This window comes from Astatotilapia calliptera, chromosome 3, assembly GCF_964374335.1.
Source record: "Astatotilapia calliptera chromosome 3, fAstCal68.1, whole genome shotgun sequence".
NCBI classification, from domain to species: domain Eukaryota; kingdom Metazoa; phylum Chordata; class Actinopteri; order Cichliformes; family Cichlidae; genus Astatotilapia; species Astatotilapia calliptera.
The window spans coordinates 81626810-81648594 of NC_137424.1; the positions used below are offsets into that span (position 1 = coordinate 81626810).

The following is a 21785-nucleotide window of genomic DNA, read 5'->3' on the forward strand; positions in this document are numbered from 1 at the left end:
GCGGCTCCACATTTTCATTAATTGTGACAAAACAAACAACTCACCGTTGAGTCGATTGTGAGGTGGTGTAAAGATGAATGAATCGGCCGGGTTATTGCACGCTGTTAACTGGTCTGTAGTGTAAAATTTGTCGATATCTGACAAGTACGCCAACCCCAGGGACAACAGCAGGTGCAGGGACATGCAGCTGATTGACCCCGAACTTATATGACCCCGACCGACCACAGTATGTGAGGACTCAGGGCTGTGTGTCGGACAGGGTCGTCTGCAGTACGGGGGCCCCACAGGGAACGGTTCTGGCTCCGTTCCTCTTCACCATCTACACTGCAGACTTCTCCCACAACTCCACCCAGTGCTTCCTGCAGAAGTTCTCTGATGACTCTGCAATCGTCGGCCTCATCACTGATGGGGACGACAAGGAGTACAGAGGACTGACTCAAGACTTTGTGGACTGGTGCCAGCTGAACTACCTCCAGATCAACGCCAGTAAAACCAAGGAGCTGGTGGTAGACTTCCGCAGGCACAAGCATCCTCCACTGCAACCACTGAACATCCAAGGTATGGACATTGAGGCTGTGGACAGCTACAGGTACCTTGGTGTTCATCTGAACAATAGACTGGACTGGACTCATAACTCAGACGCCCTCTACAGGAAAGGGCAGAGCAGGCTGTACCTGCTGCGGAGACTCAGGTCGTTTGGAGTGGAGGGCCCACTCCTGAAGACCTTCTATGACTCTGTTGTGGCCTCAGCCATCTTTTATGGTGTGGTCTGCTGGGGCGGCAGCATCTCTGCTGGGGACAGGAAGAGACTGAACAGGGTGATCCGAAGGGCCAGCTCTGTTCTAGGATGCCCTCTGGACCCAGTGGAGGTGGTGAGTGACAGGAGAACGGCGGCTAAGCTGTCATCCCTGATGGACAACGTCTCCCACCCCATGCAGCAGACTGTGACAGCACTGAGCAGCTCCTTCAGTGGGAGACTGCGGCACCCACGGTGTGGGACGGAGAGATTTCGCAGGTCTTTCCTCCCCACTGCTGTCAGACTCCACAACAAAGACTTTAACTGAACAAACACACACATCCATACATATGCAATAATACTAAGTGCAATAATCTTTTCTGGCATCGTTGTATTTTTACTCAGTTGTATATAGTATTTGTATTCTATTTTTATCTTATTGTATATTTTTATTCTATTTTATTCTACTGTATATAGTATTTTATTTTATTCTATTCTGTACAGCTGTGTACTGTATTTATTCTTATTGTATTCTAATTTTTGCGTCATAACTTTTGCACTGTCCACTTCCTGCTGTGACAAAACAAATTTCCCACGTGTGGGACTAATAAAGGTTATCTTATCTTATCTTATCTTATCTTATCTTATTTACAGAGTGGCATGGCGACAAAAACGGGAAATGAAACATGAGAGATACTAACGGAAACCTAAACTGGGAAAAACTAAAGAGCAAATTTGAAATTCTCAGGAAACGGGGTGAAAGGCAGAGAGACGCAGACTAACGAATAGGACACCAAGAAGCACAGACAAGCCGACAACGACCACAGACCGACACCCACTAAATATACACACACAAGGTAATCGGGTACTGAACACAATGACAACAGACAGAGACCTTCAGAATAAAACAGGAAATCTATAACACGAACTGGACACAAGGGTGGGGGACACAGAATACCAAAATCCCACAACTTAGACATTCACATTACTCACACTCTCATTACACATACATATAGGATCTTGGGGGTGGGCACGATACACGGAGTCCAAGTTACCATCAGGGTGTACACCTCACCCCTGGCATCGTTGCCCACCTCTCAATTTTAAATACACGTAGACATTGAGGGCTAACAGGAGGGACTATGCGCTTACCTGCTGCTCTCTGGCAGGTAGCTCCATGCCCTCCTGGGTTTTAAATGCACCTTAGAACACACATGCATCAACACTACAATGTTGGAGGGAGAGAGGTTTGGAGTCTTCACTCACCCCCATTCTCTGCGGCCTGCTGGAGCGGGGGGGCTAGGAGGAGGAGTTGGCCGTCCGACAGCGGTCTGGAGTGTGGGGCCTCCCTGCTGCTGCGGAGTCGGGGCGGTCTGCCTCTCCCCACCGCAGGGAAAAGGGTAACACCACCTGGGTCTGGGTGCAGTTCCCCCCTCCAGGGGCAAGGGTACCTAGACCCGGTTCGTAGAGTACGCTTGGGGAGTGTGATCGTGTGTACAGCGTCTCTTTATGTCTGTCTCCACGTTGGTTGAGTGTGGAGTAAGTGCATATGAGAGCATGAGGGTGGGAATGGATGTTTGTGTCTGTGTGTGCCTGTATGTCTGTGTCTATATGTCAGGTTGGGTATCAGACGCCACCTCTCTGGGGACATCTCAGGCCCTCCAAGGTTTGGAGGCCTATCTCCATATCTCTGGTGCATATTATGTGCATGTGTGGTGTCACCTTTCCATTTTTCTAACAGCACAGTTGCATACCTCAGTGCTTGTCTTCCTCCCCCTTTTGTGCTGGTCTGGACACTGTGTCAATCCTCCACTTCCAGGAAGTCGCTTGTCTCCCCGGATTCCTTAACCTAATTTGATTCCCCACACTAAAACAGCAGCCTCAGCCCTCTTCTGCTCCTTTTCTTCTCTCCCACTTTTCAGTCCAATGGCAGTCAGTTTCTTCAGCTTTGTCCCGTGTCTCTCTTTGTCCCACTGTCTCTTTCATTGCCATCTCGCTCCAAACATGGCAAATGTCAAACTCAGACAGTCTTCTCAAAAGTCCTTCACACACAGTGAGGTTGCAGCTGGCTGGAAACGCATCTCCATCCACCCAATCTAGATGGTAGTTCTTCTCTTTCTGATGCCGTTTGCCCACAGTGCTGCTGGACCTCTCTGCTCAGGACTCTGGTATTGTCTCTTGGACTCCTGTCCACTGTTGATGTTCATGCTCGTGCTTCTGGAACTGCACTCGGTGTCTTCAGGGAGAGATTAGCTACCTTGGAGCTTGCTTCTTCAGGATGAGGACGGGAAGCTGCAAAACAATTCAGCCAAAAATTCTGGCTGAGTGTTTCTAATTTTTCTAATGATTTTAACCTATAATTTTCTTCCGACTGCTGCCGTGGAGAATTGATCCAGGTCCATTCCCCACCTGTAATCGACAGACTGAGAGACTTTCGTTATTCACTGTGACTGCATATGTTTTCATCACTCCTAAAGCAACACATCTCTGCTTATTTTCTTTTGAACTCTACTGACTTTAAACCCCAAAAATGAAATTTTTATTTGGTCTTAACCGCAAACACAAAAATCTTCTTGATGTTGTTGTTAATTATTTTCATCCACCACACTCCAAATTGTCATGGTCGCTGTGTGGCAGGCAGGATGAGGACCCAAAATGCAAACTCACGGACTCAGGGGATAAACTCAAAATGCAGCTTTATTGCTGACAAAAGATAATAGGAACAACTAAACTGGGAAAAACTAACATAAAGCTCACCAGGAAACACAGGGGGAATCACACACAGCATGAGGGAGAACGCGACACAGAACTGAGGGAGACGCAGACATAAATACACAGAGGGTTGACGAGGGAAGTGGGAGCACACGGGGAACAAAGGTGACACTGATAATCATAACAAGACATGGCAGGAGTGAACACAACACTAACGGGAGACGGGAAAAGTAAAACAGGAAGTACAGAGGTTCAGACAGGAGGAGAGAGAGCACGGGGAGAACACAGACATAACGGGCTGGGGAAAACATAGAATAAAACACAAAGAGAGACGAGAGCTCATAAATACACAAAGGGGCACACAGGGGGTAAGAGTCACGAAGGGAAAACACTTAGGGAACAACACAAAAGGGCAACTCAGGAAACATGGCCTAAATAAGGATCGAAATACAAAAATACAAGGAACTAAGAATACTGACCATGACATCACCCCCCCCCCCCCCCCCCCCTTAAGGGCTGGCACCAGACAGCCCAAACACAGAAAAACAAAACCAAACAGAAAACGACCCAGGGCGGGCGGCAGGGGCCCAGGATGGAGGGCTCGGAACAGAAAACAAAAGAGCACAGCAAACACCGGAGCCCAAGAAAAACAACCCAAAAACACAGTGCAGTTCAGGGGGCCGACCATGCGGACGGCAACGGTGGAGACGTGGAAACAGTTCAGGGGGCCGGCCGCGCGGAAGGCAATGGCGACGACGTGGAAACAGTTCAGGGGGCCGGCCGTGCGGAAGGCAACGGCGGCGACGAAGGAGCGGTTCAGGAGGCCGGCCGCGCGGAAGGCAGCGGCGGCGGCGAAGGAGACGGAGCAGTTCAGGGGGCCGGCCGCGCGGAAGGCAGCGGCGGCTCTCCAGTGTTGGCCATGGCTGGTGGGCACAGGACCAGTCGAGGCATGACCAGGCAAAGGCGATGACGGGGCCCGACCAGGCAAAGGCGATGACCAGGCGAAGCACAGGCTGGAGCTGCAGCAGGCGAAACAGAGGACGAAGACTCTGAGGCTGGGCCAGACGAGGACGAAGACTCTGAGGCTGGGCCAGGCGAAGATGAGGCTGAAGCCGGAGCCGGACCAGGAAGAGCAGAAGCAGAGGCCGACGCCGGACCGGGCGACGTTGAAGGCGATGCAGAGGCCGGACCGGGCGTGGGTGCAGCTGATGCCGAGGCCGGACCGGGCGTGGGTGCAGCTGATGCCGAGGCCGGACCAGACCACGGCTGAACGGGCCCCTCGGACCCTCCAGCGGAGACGAGGAGGTGCTGGCCGGGCTGACCTGAGCCGCCAGCGGAGACGAGGAGCGGCTGGAGAGGTTCCCCTGAACCCCCAGTGGAGACGAGGAGCGGCTGGAGAGGTTCTCCTGAACCCCCAGCGGAGATGAGGAGGTGCTGGCCGGGCTGGGCAGAGCCGCCAGCGGAGACGAGGAGGTGCTGGAGGGGTCCTCCTGAACCCCCAGCGGAGACAGATGCAGAGCCAGCAGGTGCAGAGACTTCTGGCTGAGGGGACGCTAACTGTAGCTGCACAGGGCACGCAGTCGGCTTAGGATGCAACGGCTAGGGCTGTGCAGGGCAAACAGTCTGTCCAAAGTTTGTCAGCACCAAGCAGTCCTCAGCTGGCGGAGAAAGCTCACAAAGGCTTCCAGCTGAGGTTGGCAGTGTCTGAATGGGTTGCTGAGCGATTAACTCGGCTGGTGACTGAGCTAACTGAACTAGAGACTGAGCTGGTGACTGTGCTGAGGACAGAAGTGCAAGTTGTAGGTGTGGTTGTAGTGATGGTGGAACAGCAGGTAGTTGAACTGGTGACTGAACAGGTGACTGACTCTTGGCTGCTCTCCTCCGAGGGACAGGGACGGGTGCTGGGCCTGGCCGAACACCAGCCATCCCCACCCGAGAAACAGCTACGGGTGCAGGGACAAGCTGGGCTCTGGCTGCCTTTACCCTGGGGGCCGGTGTAGGTGCAGGAGCTAGCTGGACCTCTGTCGCTCCCACCCGAGGAACTGAGACGGGTGCAGGAGTCGGCAGGGTCTGCCAGGCTGGGGACAGAAGCAGGGACCAGCTGGACCTCAGCCAACCTCTCCCGAAGAACTGGTACGGGAGCAAGGGAAAGCTGAGCCCGCGCTGCCTTTCCTATAAAATCCCTGGATGTTTGGCAAGGCTAAGTTACCTGAAAACATGGCCTGTGCCTAAGAAAGCACAGCATTTTTCCCCATTTTGAAAGATGGGAAGGAAATCCTGTACTCCCTGAAATATAGATAGAGCAGAGCTCTGATAGGAGGATCCTTTGGTTAATGAAGATCTCAGAATCCCAAAAGCTGGATTCTGTTCATCTGGACGTAACATTTTCAGTGGAAGAAACATTTTGTCATTTCATCAGAGAGAAGAAATGTTCCTCCCACTGAAAACGCTCCAGATGAACAGAATCCACTTTTTGGGATTTACTCATCTGCATGATTGAGCATCAAGCATCAAGACAAGAGCTCAGAATGTTTCTTCAGCTCACAGCATTTAAAGGCATCCTTTACTCACCTGAGGAGATTTGGTCCAGGTGTATCTGAGGTGTTAGAACAGCTGTGTTAAAGGAGCAGAAATACAGAAAAGACCCACGAGAAGCAGAGACCTCAGTCTGACTCTGAAAACAGAAAACAAACAAAGGAAAAAACAAAGATGATGTTCCTCAGGACATCAAAGCGGACTGGAAACACCGAAATACGACGGTCCATGTGTATCAGAGCAATGAACACCAGCATCTCTTACAGGACCAGGATCACAGAGACCACAGAGATGAATGAAGATCCTCTGAGAACTAAAGACTTCAGTCTGAAACTGAAAGACCCCCAACTTAGTGACCATGGTGGCTACACCTGCACCGTCTACAAGGGTGGGTACATCCTGCTACACAAAGTACTGTTACTAAATATCACAGGTGAGAAAAATATTCTGAATCCCAGATGTGTAAACCTGTGTGTGGGTCCAGCTGTTTCCAGCTGAGTGAGAATAAAAGCTGCACAGCTGTTTGTGCAGCCTCACACATCAACACACATCAGTTCAGCTCCAAGTCAGAGAAACACTGAAAACAGGAGCTGCTGGTTACACAGCAGAGGACATGATGGAGGATCCACCTCACTGATGTCAGTCTGTTTCATGTTCTGTTGTCAGTTCTGCAGGTGGAGATGGTGGAGGTGACCCGGGGGGAAAAGTCTGTCCTTCTGCCCTTCAGATCAAAGACAACCTGCCTGTGGAGACATGAAAATGTGACGGTCCACACGTATCAGAGAGGCCAGAGTCAGCCTGACATACAAGGGCGCACTGAGGTGAACAAAGACCCACTGAACACTAAAGACCTCAGTCTGACCCTGAAAGACCTCCACCTCACTGACAGTGGAGTCTACACCTGCACCATCTACAACAAGGATGGACACATGCTGCTACAGAAATCAGTGACTCTCAGAGTCAGAGGTGAGTGTAACAGCTGTTTGTCCACAGTGACTGAAAACAGGAGTGAAGATCAGGGAACTCAGAGTAGAACTATCAAAATAAAACAGGAAATGACCGAACAACAGTGGCTGTAGATGATGGAGGATCGCCATCACTGACATCTGTCTGTCTCGTGTTCTCCTCTCAGTTCCTGAGGTTCAGATGGTGGAGGAGACAGAGAGGGAGGAGTCTGACATGCTGCCACTTATAACCAAATCTGATATTTGTCAGGACGTCATAGTGGATTGGAGACTCACTGAAGCTGAACAGATGAAGGTCCACGTGAATGAGAGTGGAAAAAATCAGCGAGATAAACAGGACCAGGTTTACAGAGGTCGCACAGAGATGGGGAGAGATCTGTCCTGCTGCTTTGTCCAGAACAAGTTACTTAACAAAGGAGAGAGGAGCTGCAGAGTAGCCTGACAACATCATTATATTTAATCAAGACTTTGACAAAAACATTTTACCAAAATGGTAAAAAACTGTTAACATAACTGGCGGCAGCTCTGATCACTGATTGGTTCACACAGTCCTCATTTCATTGCATATCTTCATTTGTGGAAATGTCATGGAGCTACATGTTAGTTTCCTGGTTTTACCTTTAGGTGGCGCTGTTTGTATTTGTTCCTGTGAAAGCTGTAACAGTGACAGACTTGGTTAAATGAAGGTTTATTTGTCTTCATGAACACATGATCAGATTATAGAGCTCATATGGAGTCATGACACAAACATGGTTTTACCTGCTTTTAGTGACAGGCTTTGTAATTCAAGCTGAGGATACAATGGTGCGATACAAAGATTTACAGCACATGAAGCAGAAACATTAAAACCTTCACCTTATCTGAACTAAATACAACAAACATCCTGCTACAGTTTAATAATGAACCAATCCAGCAACAATGAAGGAAGAAACCAAGATGCTCCTGACTCTGGTAAAGGAGAGGACATGAAACACAGACTGCTCTCTGCAAATGTCTAAGCTGCAGGTAAAAATCTGTTGGTCATTTTCAAACCCAGAGACTGTAAACACTGAGCAGAAACACAGAGTTCACCCCAGAACATCTACATGTGCAGCTAAGAAGTGACTTTAGGTTTAAACTTTAGTGTTTTATACAAATAAAATTAAATGTCTCATTCTCCCTCTGACTGACCCACTGCCCTCCTGTGGTCATGGCTGCAGACATGTCACAGTCTTCAGTCTCTCCCCCTGAAGCCCACCTCTCATAGCACACTAGGTTGTCATTGACCCAGAACCATAAACCCAGAGTGCAGGAGTACTGCAGTCCCAGCCACACGAAAGGAGTCGAGGCGTTTTTGGCTCTTTCCTGGACCCATCGCTGCTGATGAGGGTTGCTGATTGAAACCAGGTCATGATGTGTCTGTCTGCAGTAATTCAAGGCTTTCTCCCAGGTTTGGTTTTCCCTGATCAGAATCAGTTTATCTGCCATAAAATCAGAGACAACATGAAATCAGTTAAATCTGGACTTCAAGTCTCTGGATGTTTGGTCCAGTTTCACTGGAAGAACAAAAGAAAACATTTCAGTGATTCTTCAGACGAATCAGCAGCTCTACAGAGAAATCTCTGTTCCAACCATCAGCTAAACATCTTCACCTGTGACAGAAGTTCAACATACATGCAGAAATAAGTGGCTGCGGTTCCTTCTCCTTCATCGTAAGGAGGTAAGTGACGGACAAGGTAAGCGACTCGTGTTGTAACTGACGTCAGACGCCGGAGATTTTGGCAGAAAATTAAAGCGAATGGTAGTTTAGATTTGAACAAATTCCTTTAAGCTTCAGTATTACCAAATACACTTATCAATTGTCTTATAACTAACAACATTTGTCTAAATCATCTCCAACACCCTGGAGAACAACGAGGAGAGTTTAGAAACTCTCCAAGATTATATTTATCAGTGCTTCCAGGATCTCGTGATGAAGAAGGCCCAGTGTGCAGCTTCCCCGGCCAAACCTGAGACGCCGTCGTCTAAAAGACTTCGTCCGGCAGATTCCCCACAACATCGCCAGCCGGCAAAGATATTGTTGACATGCTGGAGTCAATCGACCAATGATGTCCAGTTTCAATGCAAGGCTGTCCTTGGTGGAGATTCTTCACCGGGAATTTAAATGCTTGCGAGAATCCCTCAGTTCAGCCAGCAGCAGGTGGAAACGCTCACTGCTGAAAATGCCACGCTAAGGGAGTCGGTGAAATGTCTCACAGAAAATGTTACCCAGCTCAATAGAGAAAAGAAAAGAAACAGTTATTGATCTACAAGCTCGGAGCATGCGTGATAATCTGGTATTTTCTGGTATTCCAGAAGCCGCTGGAGAGGACGCGGAGACCACGGTAAAAAGCTTCATCAAAACCCACCTGAAGATAGTCAATCATGGCTATGAGCCTAAAAACAATTAGGTCATCCTTTACAAGAACAGATGCTACTTCGGGTGGAAAAGGACAAAAGGAAATTGTAAATTGGACATGGAAGAAAACAAGATCAACGGACTTTAAAATATGTCGATAAATGAATGTGCGATTGCTAAGGATCCCTTTCTTTTTTTGAGGTTAATAGTTTTAGAATAATTATGCATAATGCTCGACGACTCAGATAATAAATCATATGATATTGAAGTAGGTATTGACCCTGAAAGGAATGTGCTTAATACAATTAATGTCACATGTGAATATTATACAGAGGAGCAATTCAGGGATACAGTTGAAATAGTTAATACATTTTCATTAATTCATATTAATTGCAGAAGTCTTTATAGAAGTTTTGCTTTGATTAAAGATTTTCTGTATAGTTTGAGAGGCAGGTTTCAAATAATTGCTCCGTCTGAAACATGGTTAGATGAGAAGAGGGGGTTTCTGTATGGAAGGGTACGATTTATACTTTGTAAACAGAACTAAGAAGAAGGCAGGAGGGACGGCACTTTTTGTTAATTGTGATTTGAAATGTAAAAAAGTTGAATATATGTCTGTGGCTATAGACGATGTAATGGAGTCTGTGACAGTGGAGTTGGACATAGAAAGAAGAAGTAATTGTAACGTGCATATATAGGAAACCGGGGTCACAGATTGAGTTATTTACAGAGGCAGTAGAAGACTTATTGAGTAAGTCTAAGGGAAATAAGACTGTATGTTTGTGTGGTGATTACAATATTGATCTTTGTAAAGAGGCAAATGATAAGGCTGCGTCAGATTCTTTTGAATTATTACTTGGTAAGGGATTTTATCCTTTAATTATAAAGCCGAGTAGAATAACAGATAAATCAGAAACACTAATTGATCATATTTTCATTAATAGTTTGGAGAGTAATATTATGAGTGGCCTCATCATAAATGATATAAGCGATCATCTACCAGTCTTTTTTACTTTTGATTTAAATGTGAAAAGAAAGGAAGAGGTTGGTTTTGTGAGTCATAGAAAGTTAAGAAATAACGAGGCAATTAACAAGTTTAGACAAGATCTCATGGAAGTGGACTGGAAGGAGGTTTATGTTAATGAGGTCGACGTTGCACACGGAGCATTTTTAAATACATATTTGGCCTTGTTTGATAAACATTGTCCATTGATATCATTTAAGTATAAGAAAAAGAATAAGAATATGAAACCTTGGATAACTAAGGGTCTTGCAAATGCGTGTAAAAAGAAAAATAATTTATATAGGGATTATATAACACAGAGAACTAAGAATGCGGAAATGAAATACAAAGTTTATAAAAATAAGTTGGTATTAATATTGAGGAAAGCCAAGAAAGACTACTATAATAAACTTTTTCAGGAAAACAAGAATAATTTAAGGGCATTTGGAATATTTTTAAGGAGGTATTGGGTAACAAGAACACACCCTTAGATCGCCCTAATTATTTCATTAAGAATAATCAAGTTGTCGATGACAAGACTGAAGTAGTAAACGAATTCAATTCCTTTTTGCAAATGTTGGACCCACTTTAGCAAATTTAATTAGAAAAAATGACGAAGCCTGGAAAGGAGAAAGTAGAGTGGTTAATTCTATATTCTTAGCTGATATTACCATAAAAGAAATAGTAGCAATTGTAGAAAACTTTAAAAATAAAAAATCTACTGACTGTGATGGTACAGACATGGTTGTAATTAAAAAGACTTTAGATTGTATAAGTATTCCTCTTTGCTATATTTTTAATCTTTCGTTGCAATCAGGAGTATTTCCTGATCGAATGAAAGTGGCAAAAGTGATACCCTTATATAAATCAGGAGATAAGCATAGTTTTAACAATTATAGGCCAGTGTCTCTTTTGTCACAGTTTTCAAAAGTGCTCGAAAAACTTTTTGCGCAAAGACTTGATAGTTTTATTGAAAAATATCAACTAATAAATGAAAATCAATATGGATTTCGTAAAAATAGATCAACGGCATTAGCATTGTTGACTTTCATTGACGATATTTCATCTGCAACCAATAATAATAAATATACAGTGGGGGTATTTGTTGATTTAAAAAAAAGCTTTTGATATGTTACAACATTCTATTTTGATTTCTAAAGTGTATAATTATGGTGTGAGAGGTTAAAGGGCAAAATATTATTTTTAGCCTTAAACATAATTAATAGTGTCCGTAATTTCACTAAATCTCCTAATTTTAATAATTTCAATTTTATAAATAATTTATTTGTATGTTCTCTATATTTAACATTCTGAATCATTCGTATCACTTTCTTCTGTAATAAGTTTAGAGGTTTTATAGTATTCTCATATGTATTCCCCCAGACTTCAATACAGTAACTAAAATATGAGAAAAACAATGAAAAATATAAAATGTGCATTGTTTTATAATCTAATAAATTTTCATCTACTATTACACTCAAAAAACGAAATTCAGTAACTCTATCAATCAATTCTCCATCAATGGACATAATGACTTCATCTTCCTTTACACGATTGCCAAATATCATGAATTTCGTTTTTGTCAGATTCAAAGATAATTTATTTACATCAAACCATTTTTTTAATCTTAACATCTCAGAAGTCATAATTTCAACCAAATCTTTCAAATTCTCTCCAGAGCAATACAAATTTGTGTCATCTGTAAATAAAATAGAATTTAACCTTTTTGATATGTCACAGATATCATTAATATATAAATTTAAAAGTTTAGATCCCAAAATAGAACCTTGAGGAACGCCACATACAATCTTCAATCTTTCAGAGGTATTGCCGAGATAATGATCAGGGGAAGTGGCCACACATGGGAGCACAGCTGAAACACATGAACCTAACGACAGGACAGGAGAAGTGAAACTGAATACACTGACATTGAATACAGACTTACAAAGTAAAACAGGAAACATGGAGATTAGACATGACATGAACTAAACATAACCACGCAGACATGACTCATGACAGGTAGACGCACGAACCAGGGAGACGGAGTACAGGAGAAGATGACAGAAGCGACAGCATGAACTTGACAACACAAGACACACACACATAAACACATGAAGGGCAAGGGAGGCTTAATACAAGGGTAATATAATTACAAATGAGCTGGAATAACTTAATGAACCTAAACAAACAATAAACATCAAAATAGACTAAACACAAAACACTGGGTCGCACGACCCAGGACCATGACAGTATTTTTATTGTGTTCAGGGGGAGAAGATAGCAAAAGGAAATTTTATTTTAAGCATCAGTTAGCTAGGACAACAAAGATTAATGAGTCCAGCGGTTAGGGGTATACGACTGTGGAACTCACTTCATTATAATTTAAAGAATTGTATAAGTTTACATTGTTTTAAAAAGTGTTACATGCTTAAAACGATAACGCAATATGAAGAATGTGAATGAAATTGGAGTTCATTGAAAAAGGATCCATTATAATTTTTGTTTTATTTATTTTAATTTTATTTTTCTCCTTGTTACTATGTGGAGTGGTATATTCTGATTGTAAATTTGTTGTTTAGTTTGGGTTAGGACCGGAGATAAATGTTAATGTTAGTTTGTTCCCTGATTTTTGGTGCCCACTTGTAATATAAGTTTGAATGTAGATAGGGGGCGGGGTTTAATAAGAATATTTTCTTCTTCCTGCTCCTTTTCACACATGGTTGTAGTGCTTTATTGATAGAAAGTGTGGTTGGTTTGTTTGAATTGTTGTACCAAGTGTGAAATAAATAAATAAATGAAAATGAAATGAAATGAAAGCTGCCGAAGGACACGGTGAAGAACATCGTCTTCGATAGGGTACATCGCCATTCGGGCTACGGCCGGGAGACCACGTCCTATTGTGGCCAAATTCGGCCACTTCAAACAAAAGCAACATGTGAAAAGCCGCGGCAGGGAATTAAAAGGAACGGACTTCAGCGTGAACGACCAGTTCCCCAAAGAGATCCTGGAACGACGCAGGGTCCTCTTCCCAATCCGATGCGGCTTCATCCAGAAGGGCTCCCGCGCTGTCATCGCTGTGGACCGGCTGTACATGGACGGACAGCTCCACCGCGACCCCAACATCACTCCGTGGCTGTATTAACTTCACAACAGATAAGAATCCACTACACCCTTTCCCTATCCACTCACACTAACTTGCATTAACTTAAAATTAACATCTGTATAACTTACCGGTATCAAATCGCATCTTAAGTGTGATATGATAGCAGAATTAACACCGTCACTCCCCATCAGTGGTTTGATTGGAATGTTTCATTTTTTTGTTTGTTTGTTTTTTTCCTTCTTGTTTTTTTTTCTCTCTTTCCTCCCTCTTGGTTTTATGCTGCTCACCCCTGTCCTTGGTTTCTTTCTTTATTTCTTTCACTGCTTCGATCACCTGCTTCGACACTCATCCACAAACAACATCCTTTATTTCGACACATACGCACCATGCGCTCAACGGCAGCACATTTACTTCAGTCAGACAGCGCACCCAGGCGTATAGGATACACACACTTAAGCCAAGCCTACTCATATTAGTAACTATGCATACACAAAGTCAGACTCAGGGAGCATCTCGCCACACATTTTCTCTCTCTCCTTCTCCTTATTTATGAACAAGTGATGTATTCTCTCCACCTGTCTAAGCGACGCACACAGCATACACCCCTAGTTACACACAAACATCTATGGGTGCACTGAGGTTCATTACATGGAATATAAATGGAGCTGGCTCCAGAGAAAAGAGGTTAAAAATATTTAATCAACTCAAAAAACTACAGGCAGATGTTGTCCTTTTACAAGAGACCCACAGACCTCTTAGAGGTTCGAATGAACTTAAAACACCTGAGTTTCCTAATGTGTTCTCAGCTTGTTAGAATTCTAGACAAAGAGGAGTAGCAATTCTAATACATAAAAAAATTAATTTCACAGTACCTGATACAGTTATAGATCCAGAGGGCAGATTCTTAATCATTAAACTATCTATACTTGATAAAAAGCTATGTATTGCAAGTGTATATGGTCCAAATGTTGATGATCCCTCATTCTTTCACGGTTTTTTCAGTGCACTCTCTGAACACTTAGATGGCACACTTGTTCTTGGAGTCGACCTCAACCTTGGACTAAATGAAGACATGGATAGGCTCAATACAGCGGGAACTCAGCGTAATTGGCAGTCCACAAATATAATCAAACAGTATATGAGCGACTTTGGTCTTTGCGATGCATGGCGCTCCCTTCACCCCACCAGTAAGGAATATACTTTTTTCTCACATGTCCATCACTCCTACTCTCGTCTGGATTATTTTTTGGTCAGCAGCTCACTGCTGAGTAACATTTCAGACACTGAGATTCATCCTATAGCTGTCAGCGATCATGGTCCTGTATCTTTAACACTAATGCACAAGAATAATACTACGCCAAGTAAAAACTGGAGATTTAATACATCACTACTTAAACATGAAAAAAAAAAAAAAGATGAAGACTTCTATAAAACGTTGTATTCACCACAAATAAACCCGTCTAAAAAGGAAATTGATCAGTTTTTGGACAACATAACTCTTCCAAAATTATTAGACACTCAAGCAATGGCACTGGATTCACCACTGACACCAGGTGAACTCCAGGAAGCTCTGATAAGTATGCCCAATAAATGGTAAATGGCCTGTATTTATATAGCGCTTTACTAGTCCCTAAGGACCCCGAAGCGCTTTACATATCAAGTCATCCACCCATTCACACACTGGTGATGGCAAGCTACATTGTAGCCATAGCCACCCTGGGGCGCACTGACAGAGGCGAGGCTGGCGCCACCGGGCCCTCTGACCACCGCCAGTAGGCAACGGGTGAAGTGTCTTGCCCAAGGACACAACGACCAAGACTGTCCAAGCCGGGGCTTGAACCGGCAACCTTCTGATTACAAGGCGAACTCCCAACTCTTGAGCCACGATCGCCTCAATAATAAGGCTCCAGGTCCAGACAGCTTTCCTGCAGAATTCTACAAAGAATTCTGGTCGATTCTAGCACCAGTTTTCTACAGAACGTTGTTGGAAATCAAAGAAAAGGGCAGACTTCCATCAAATATGAATTCTGCAAACATTAATCTCCTGCTAAAACCAGGCAAAGACCCTGTATATCCCTCAAGCTATCGTCCAATATCCCTTATAAATGTAGACCTTAAAATAATCTGCAAAGCTCTCTCAAAGAGACTGGAGAAAATAACCCCCTCTTAATTCATCCTGACCAAACTGGTTTCATAAAAGGTAGGCACTCATCAACAAATACACGTAGATTACTTAATTTGATAGACTACTCATACAGTAAAAACCTAGAAACTACAATATTCTCTTTAGACGCAGAAAAAGCATTTGACAGAGTTAACTGGAAATTTCTATTTGCAACTTTACACAAATTTGGTTTTGGATCCTCTTTCATAAACTGGTTAAAAATATTATATAATTCCCCAACAGCTTGTCAGAACAAATGACCAGACATCCTCCAGCTTCTGTCTCTTGAGGGGCACCAGGCAGGGATGCCCACTCTCCCCTTCACTATTTGCAATTTTTATTGAACCACTAGCAGCAGCAATTAGACAGAATTCAGTAATTAAGGGCATAAAATGCAAGAACGCGGAACATAAAATCAGCCTTTATGCGGATGATGTGTTACTCTTTCTCCAAAACTCACAAACCAATATCTCTGGGGTGATTGAATTGATTACCTCTTTTGCAAGAATATAAGATTACTCAATTAACTGGTCAAAATCTACAGTCCTACCGATTAATTGCTCCTTCCATAATTCCTCTTCTACACCACTGCAATCAGGAAATATAAAATATTTAGGTATTAATGTTTCTCCCAAGCTTGCAGATCTAATTAAATTAAACCATATCCCACTTTTGAAGAAAGTAGAAGGTGATCTGGCTAGATGGAAATGTCTACCCATATCACTTATGGGAAGGGTTGCCGCTATAAAAATGATGGTATTACCCAAAATAAATTATTTATTCTCAATGATCCCAACTAAACCGCTGCAAGATTGGTTCAGATCTCTAGATTCATGTATGTCCAAATTCCTTTGGAAAAATAAACCCCCACGTATAAGCTTATAAACACTACAAAAGACCAAGGATAAAGGAGGATTAGAACTACCTAACTTTCAGCACTACTTCTTAGCCAACAGGCTTCAGTTTATCTCAGGATGGCTAAAACATACCCTCTTAGATGAACCTTGGCTAGATGTAGAACAAGCACTTTGCAATAATCTAGAGATTTCAGATCTGCCATTTATCAGCTCAAACATCCAACGACATGAATGCTTTAAAAGCATCAACATCAGCTCTTCTCTGACAGCATGGTGGGAGTTTCTAAAATTGGCGGAGTCTTCATTAATCCCATGCAAACGTACACCTATCTGGAACAACCCTGACATATTACAAAACAATAATATGATAAACTTTTCAGATTGGAGTTGCAAAGGAATCAAATATTTAGAACATATATCAGGAACAGAATTTATTTCATTTGACGGACTAGTTACACAATATGGGATCAACAAGAAAAGATTTTTAGAATATCAACAAATTAAATCCATAGTAAAAAAGAAATTTAAACCGGGTCAAGTTGAACTACAAACACCACCAAGTGTGGTTCAATTTCTTACTCTTAAAACCCCCAAATTACTATCCAAAATATACAGAATGCTTTCTAAAACAGATGAATCAATATCACTTCCTATTGCAAAATGGGAAGCGGATTTATCAGTTAACTTAGACCTAAACTTCTGGTCTCAGATTTGCTTAAAAACCTTTCATCTAATTAGAAATCCCAGTCTTCAATTAATTCAATACAAAATATTACATAGAGTGCACTATACAGGTCATCGGATGTTCAAGATGGGCTTTACATCCTCCAACAACTGCTCACACTGCCAAACCAATTCACTGGACAATTATATCCACGCTCTTTGGTTCTGTCCACCAGTTCAGAAGTTTTGGCGCGAGATATGTGAAGACTTATCGAAGTGTCTGAAATGTAACATTCCAACTTCCCCCTTAGTGTGTTTGTTGGGCAGCTTAGATAATGTCACTTCAGAAAAGAATATCGCCCATATGGTTTTCACTGCCCTATGCATAGCCAAGAAAACAGTCCTCATGAACTGGAAAAATAAAAATAATCTTAATTCTAACCAATATAGAAATTATCTATTAGATTACATTAGTCTTGATACAGCCTCTGCCACCACATTAGATCAATTGCTCTGGGCTCCTTTGATCAGCTCCATCACCTAGTGGGGGTGGGGGGTCATAGTTTGGTCCCACCTTCGCTGTTGTGATTGGTGTGGGGGTAGGGACAGGCTTAGGGCATCAGGGGGTTCCCTAGGAGCATCTTCCTTGGGGGGCTCAAACCGGGGTAGCGGTCATGGCCTATTAAGGGCTCTGTTGACTCTTAGGTGACGGTTTCCTTGTGGCTGCGTGCAGCGGGGCTAGGGGAGGGTCTGTGCTGATGGACGTGGGTTACTGACCTGGTAGTCTGGCTGCCCCTGGGTGGGTCCGGGACAGGCGTGAGGATCTGGGGGCGCTCCGTCTCTGGGCTGGGGCCCTGGCTGGGCCTCGGGGGCTTGGGTCCTGGTTGGTATGTTGCTGGGGTTGTGGGCGGGTGGGTGTATGGGGGCTCGACCCCCATACAGCTGGCCCCAGGGAGGGGTCACTTGCCCCTCCCTTCCTTCCCTCCCCATCTCCAGCTGCCTCCCTCTTCCCGCTCCACCACAACCACCCGCACATGCAGGGCCTTGGGGTAGGGGTATGTCACCAGGGTGCAGAGGAGGCTACCCCCCCCCCCCCCCCCCTCTGTCCCCTTCTGGCTGCCTCTGCCTCAATTTTATCCCACAACTTAGACATTCACATTACTCACACCCTCATTACACATACATATAGGATCTTGGGGGTGGGCATGCTACACGGAGTCCAAGTTACCATCGGGGTGTACACCTCACCCCTGGCGTCGTTGCCCACCTCTCAATTTTAAATAAACGTAGACATTGAGGGCTATCAGGAGGGACTATGCGCTTACCTGCTGCTCTCTGGCAGGTAGCTCCATGCCCTCCTGGGTTTTAAATGCACCTTAGAACACACATGCATCAACACTACAATGAGCGGGTGGAGGGAGGTTTGGAGTCTTCTCTCACCCCCGTTCTCTGTTGCCTGCTGGAGCGGGGGGGCTAGGAGGAGTTGGCCGTCCGACTGGGGTCTGGAGTGTGGGGCCTCCCTGCTGCTGCAGAGTCAGGGCGGTCTGCTTCTCCCCACTGCAGGGAAAAGGGTAACACCACCTGGGTCTGGGTGCAGTTTCCCCCACCAGGGGCAAGGGTACCTAGACCTGGTTCGTAGAGTACGCTTGGTGAGTGTGATTGTGTGTACAGCATCTCTTTATGTCTGTCTCCACGTCGGTTGAGTGTGGAGTAAGTGCATATGAGAGCATGAGGGTGGGAATGGATGTTTGTGTCTGTGTGTGCCTGTATGTCTGTGTCTATATGTCAGGTTGGGTATCAGACGCCACCTCTCTGGGGACATCTCAGGTCCTCCAAGGTTTGGAGGCCTATCTCCCCCCACCACCACTTCCCCTGCCAGTGGCGGACTCCCTCAGACATCGGTGCGTTGGTGGTTCTTTGTGTCCGGGGATGGGCGTCCAGGTACACACCGGCTCACTCCTTGGCAGCCGCTTATCGGGGCCTGGAGCCTGGGGCTCGCTCGGGCCACTTCGGGGGTTTGGGTGCCCTCGGCCTCTCGGCCTGGGATTCGGTCACTCAGGCACAGCTGGCTGCCGGTGGAGCTCACGGGCGCGTCACTGCAACCCCCCTGGCTTCTGCTCCGCGGCTGCTGGGTGAACCCTCATCTGGGACTCTCCTCAGCTCTTTCTGGGACAGTGGCGCGGCTGCCCCTCTGTTGGTCTTCCTTGGTCTCTTGTGTTCTGGGGGCCTCTGGATGTCTGGAGTTTTGATCTCCTCCATACCTGCTTCATGCCCTGGAGGACGGGGCTGTGGCCCCCCCACACCCTCTAGCAGATCATTACATGAAGGAACCTTTTAAAAACAAGCGCGTCCATGCTCACAGGTGTACACACGGGTGATCACACCCACAAACTACACCCTTTTTGGCTCCTACCTCAAAGCACACTGTGTTCTGTTGATCTTATGTGCTGCACAATAATGTTTAATATTTAGTATTTACTGTCATATTCACATATATCATCGTGATGTTGTTTACTGTATTGCTCTCATTTTCTTCAGCTTGTTTTCTTTTTTCTTTCTCAACAGGTGATCCAGGTGATTGATATATGCATTTTTGTTGTCTGCTTATTTAGTTGTTTTTTGTTTTTTTGCCCTTTATCCCCGTCCCTCTTCTCAGCTGTTTTTCCCCCTCTTCCTTTCTCCCTTTTCTTTTCCTCATTCAAGTCTGTCCCATATCTAGCAAGTGAAAATAAAAAATAAATAAAATAAACAATAAAAGGTGAATCAAATAGACCATTACGGCAAGGCTGGGATGGTCAATTTGGTAAAGTGAATCCGTTGGGCATCTTTCTTTGCCTTTAGACAATAATTCTGATGCAAAAGAGCCAAACGGGACAGGCAAAAAAAAAAAATAAGTGGCTGAAGAAACATACTGACCTAAATCCTCTCAGTGATTCCAGCAGTTCATCTATTGGACAAACAGCTGAGATAAATCTGTGTAAACTCACCATCATAGCAGAAGAAAGGCTTTCTTTGGTCACATCCAGCAGAGCTCCAGCTTCCTGATCTCCCCAACAGAGTCGTAGCACATGTCCTGTTGTTTAGTCCATCATTAAATGAGTCCCAGTATCTGAAAGAGAAGTTACTCCCATCTGACCACCTCCAGCTGTCTCTGAACAGGCCGATACACGAGGCTGTAGAGTTCTTCAGCTTCTTAAACTCTTCACTGTATATCTGATTGAGTCCACTGGCCAGGTCGGTGTGATGCTGTCTGTAGTAGCTCTGAGCCTGAGTCCAGGTCACAGACGTCTCAGTCAAATGAAAGGTTTTGTTGTTTTTCATCGTTTCTGTCGAGTCAACAGAAAAACACAAAAACATCTTTATCAGCTAATCCGTCTCATTCTTAAAACTGCCTCTTTCAAGAACATGTGATATAACACAGATTATAAACTACATTATAACATTATTAAGTATTGTATTATCATATTACTGTCCACATATTCTCACCGTTATAGCAGATGAACTGAAATGTGTGAGTACATGGGAAATCTATCCACGCCATGCTTGTCATTACACAGTTCTCAGGGTATGCTCCATCATCTGGCTCTGTACCTCCCCAACAGGTCTTATTTTCAGTGTATTCCTCCCCCGGCAGAGACCAGTGCCACGTCCTGTTGTCTCCCGGCTCGCTGTACAGTCCAATCCAGGCTTGTGTTTGATTCTGTGCAGAGTCTTGAAGTCTTCTCATGTCTGTCAGGTCAAACACTTTGGCCAGGTCTGTGTAGCTCTCTCTGCAGTATGCCCGTGCTTCATCCCAGCTCATCTCTTCTTTAATAAAGTGGTACTCATACAGCTGACATGTGATGAAGACACACTGACCTGAAACAGAAGAAATACTGTTGAATATCTGCTGATACAAGCAGGAAACTCATGTTCCCATCAAACTGTCCAGTTTACAGGTCAATCCTTGATTTTCTCAGTAAGAGTTCATTTGTTTAATGAGTCCTGATCAAACTAAAGGATTTCAGGTGGAAACAATCAGGAGCCCTGGTAAAATGATCACTCACCCATCAGAAGAAGCAGAAACAGACTCCACTGCATCGTCGCTCTGTCACATGAAAATGACTTTTCTGTCATTTGGAGAAAACAATGAATCCAGCAGCTCTTCAGTGTTTGATGGACACGCAGCACTTTATATTAAACTCAGATATCTAGTTTGTCACACACTGCTGTAAGAAATATATGATTGTTCTTAATAAATGATCATCTGTTTAAAATTGTCCAAGAAGAAAAAAGGAACAGTTCAAATGTGGTCCACACAGCACCTCTGTACACAAACATGAAATGAGCCTGCAGGTTTGAAACTTACATCTGGTTCTTCTCTGGTGTTCATGCAGACAGCTGTGCAGTAAATAACCATCTGTACTAACACACTCTCTCTTTGTACTCAGTATTTCAATATGAAAATATAGAGTTTTTCCCACTGACTCAAAGACACACTGTTAATATCAGTTACATAGGGACTCATTTACATTAAGCTCTGGAAAGAAGAAACACTGGACTGTCCAACAAGCAGAAAGAGGAAGTTTCTAATATCCAAATATGACAGCAGAGGTGCACCTGAACAGGTCACCACTCTGTGACAGAAACATGAATATGAGTCTGTTGATTTTTGAGAATATAAACATAAC

The 21785-nt window shown here is 44.3% G+C and overlaps 1 protein-coding gene across 1 annotated transcript; it reads right to left on the bottom strand.

The window, feature by feature from the left end:
• Nucleotides 1-7698: 7698 nt before the first annotated feature.
• LOC113009895 (macrophage mannose receptor 1-like) lies at nt 7699-21714 on the bottom strand. Its single transcript, XM_026148510.2, has 4 exons — nt 21162-21714; nt 20602-20973; nt 20103-20441; nt 7699-8408 (listed from the first exon to the last, which is right to left on the bottom strand). The coding sequence occupies exons 1-4, from the start codon at nt 21229-21231 to the stop codon at nt 8068-8070; spliced, it is 1122 nt and encodes a 373-aa protein (XP_026004295.2). The 5' UTR covers nt 21232-21714; the 3' UTR covers nt 7699-8067.
• Nucleotides 21715-21785: the final 71 nt, after the last annotated feature.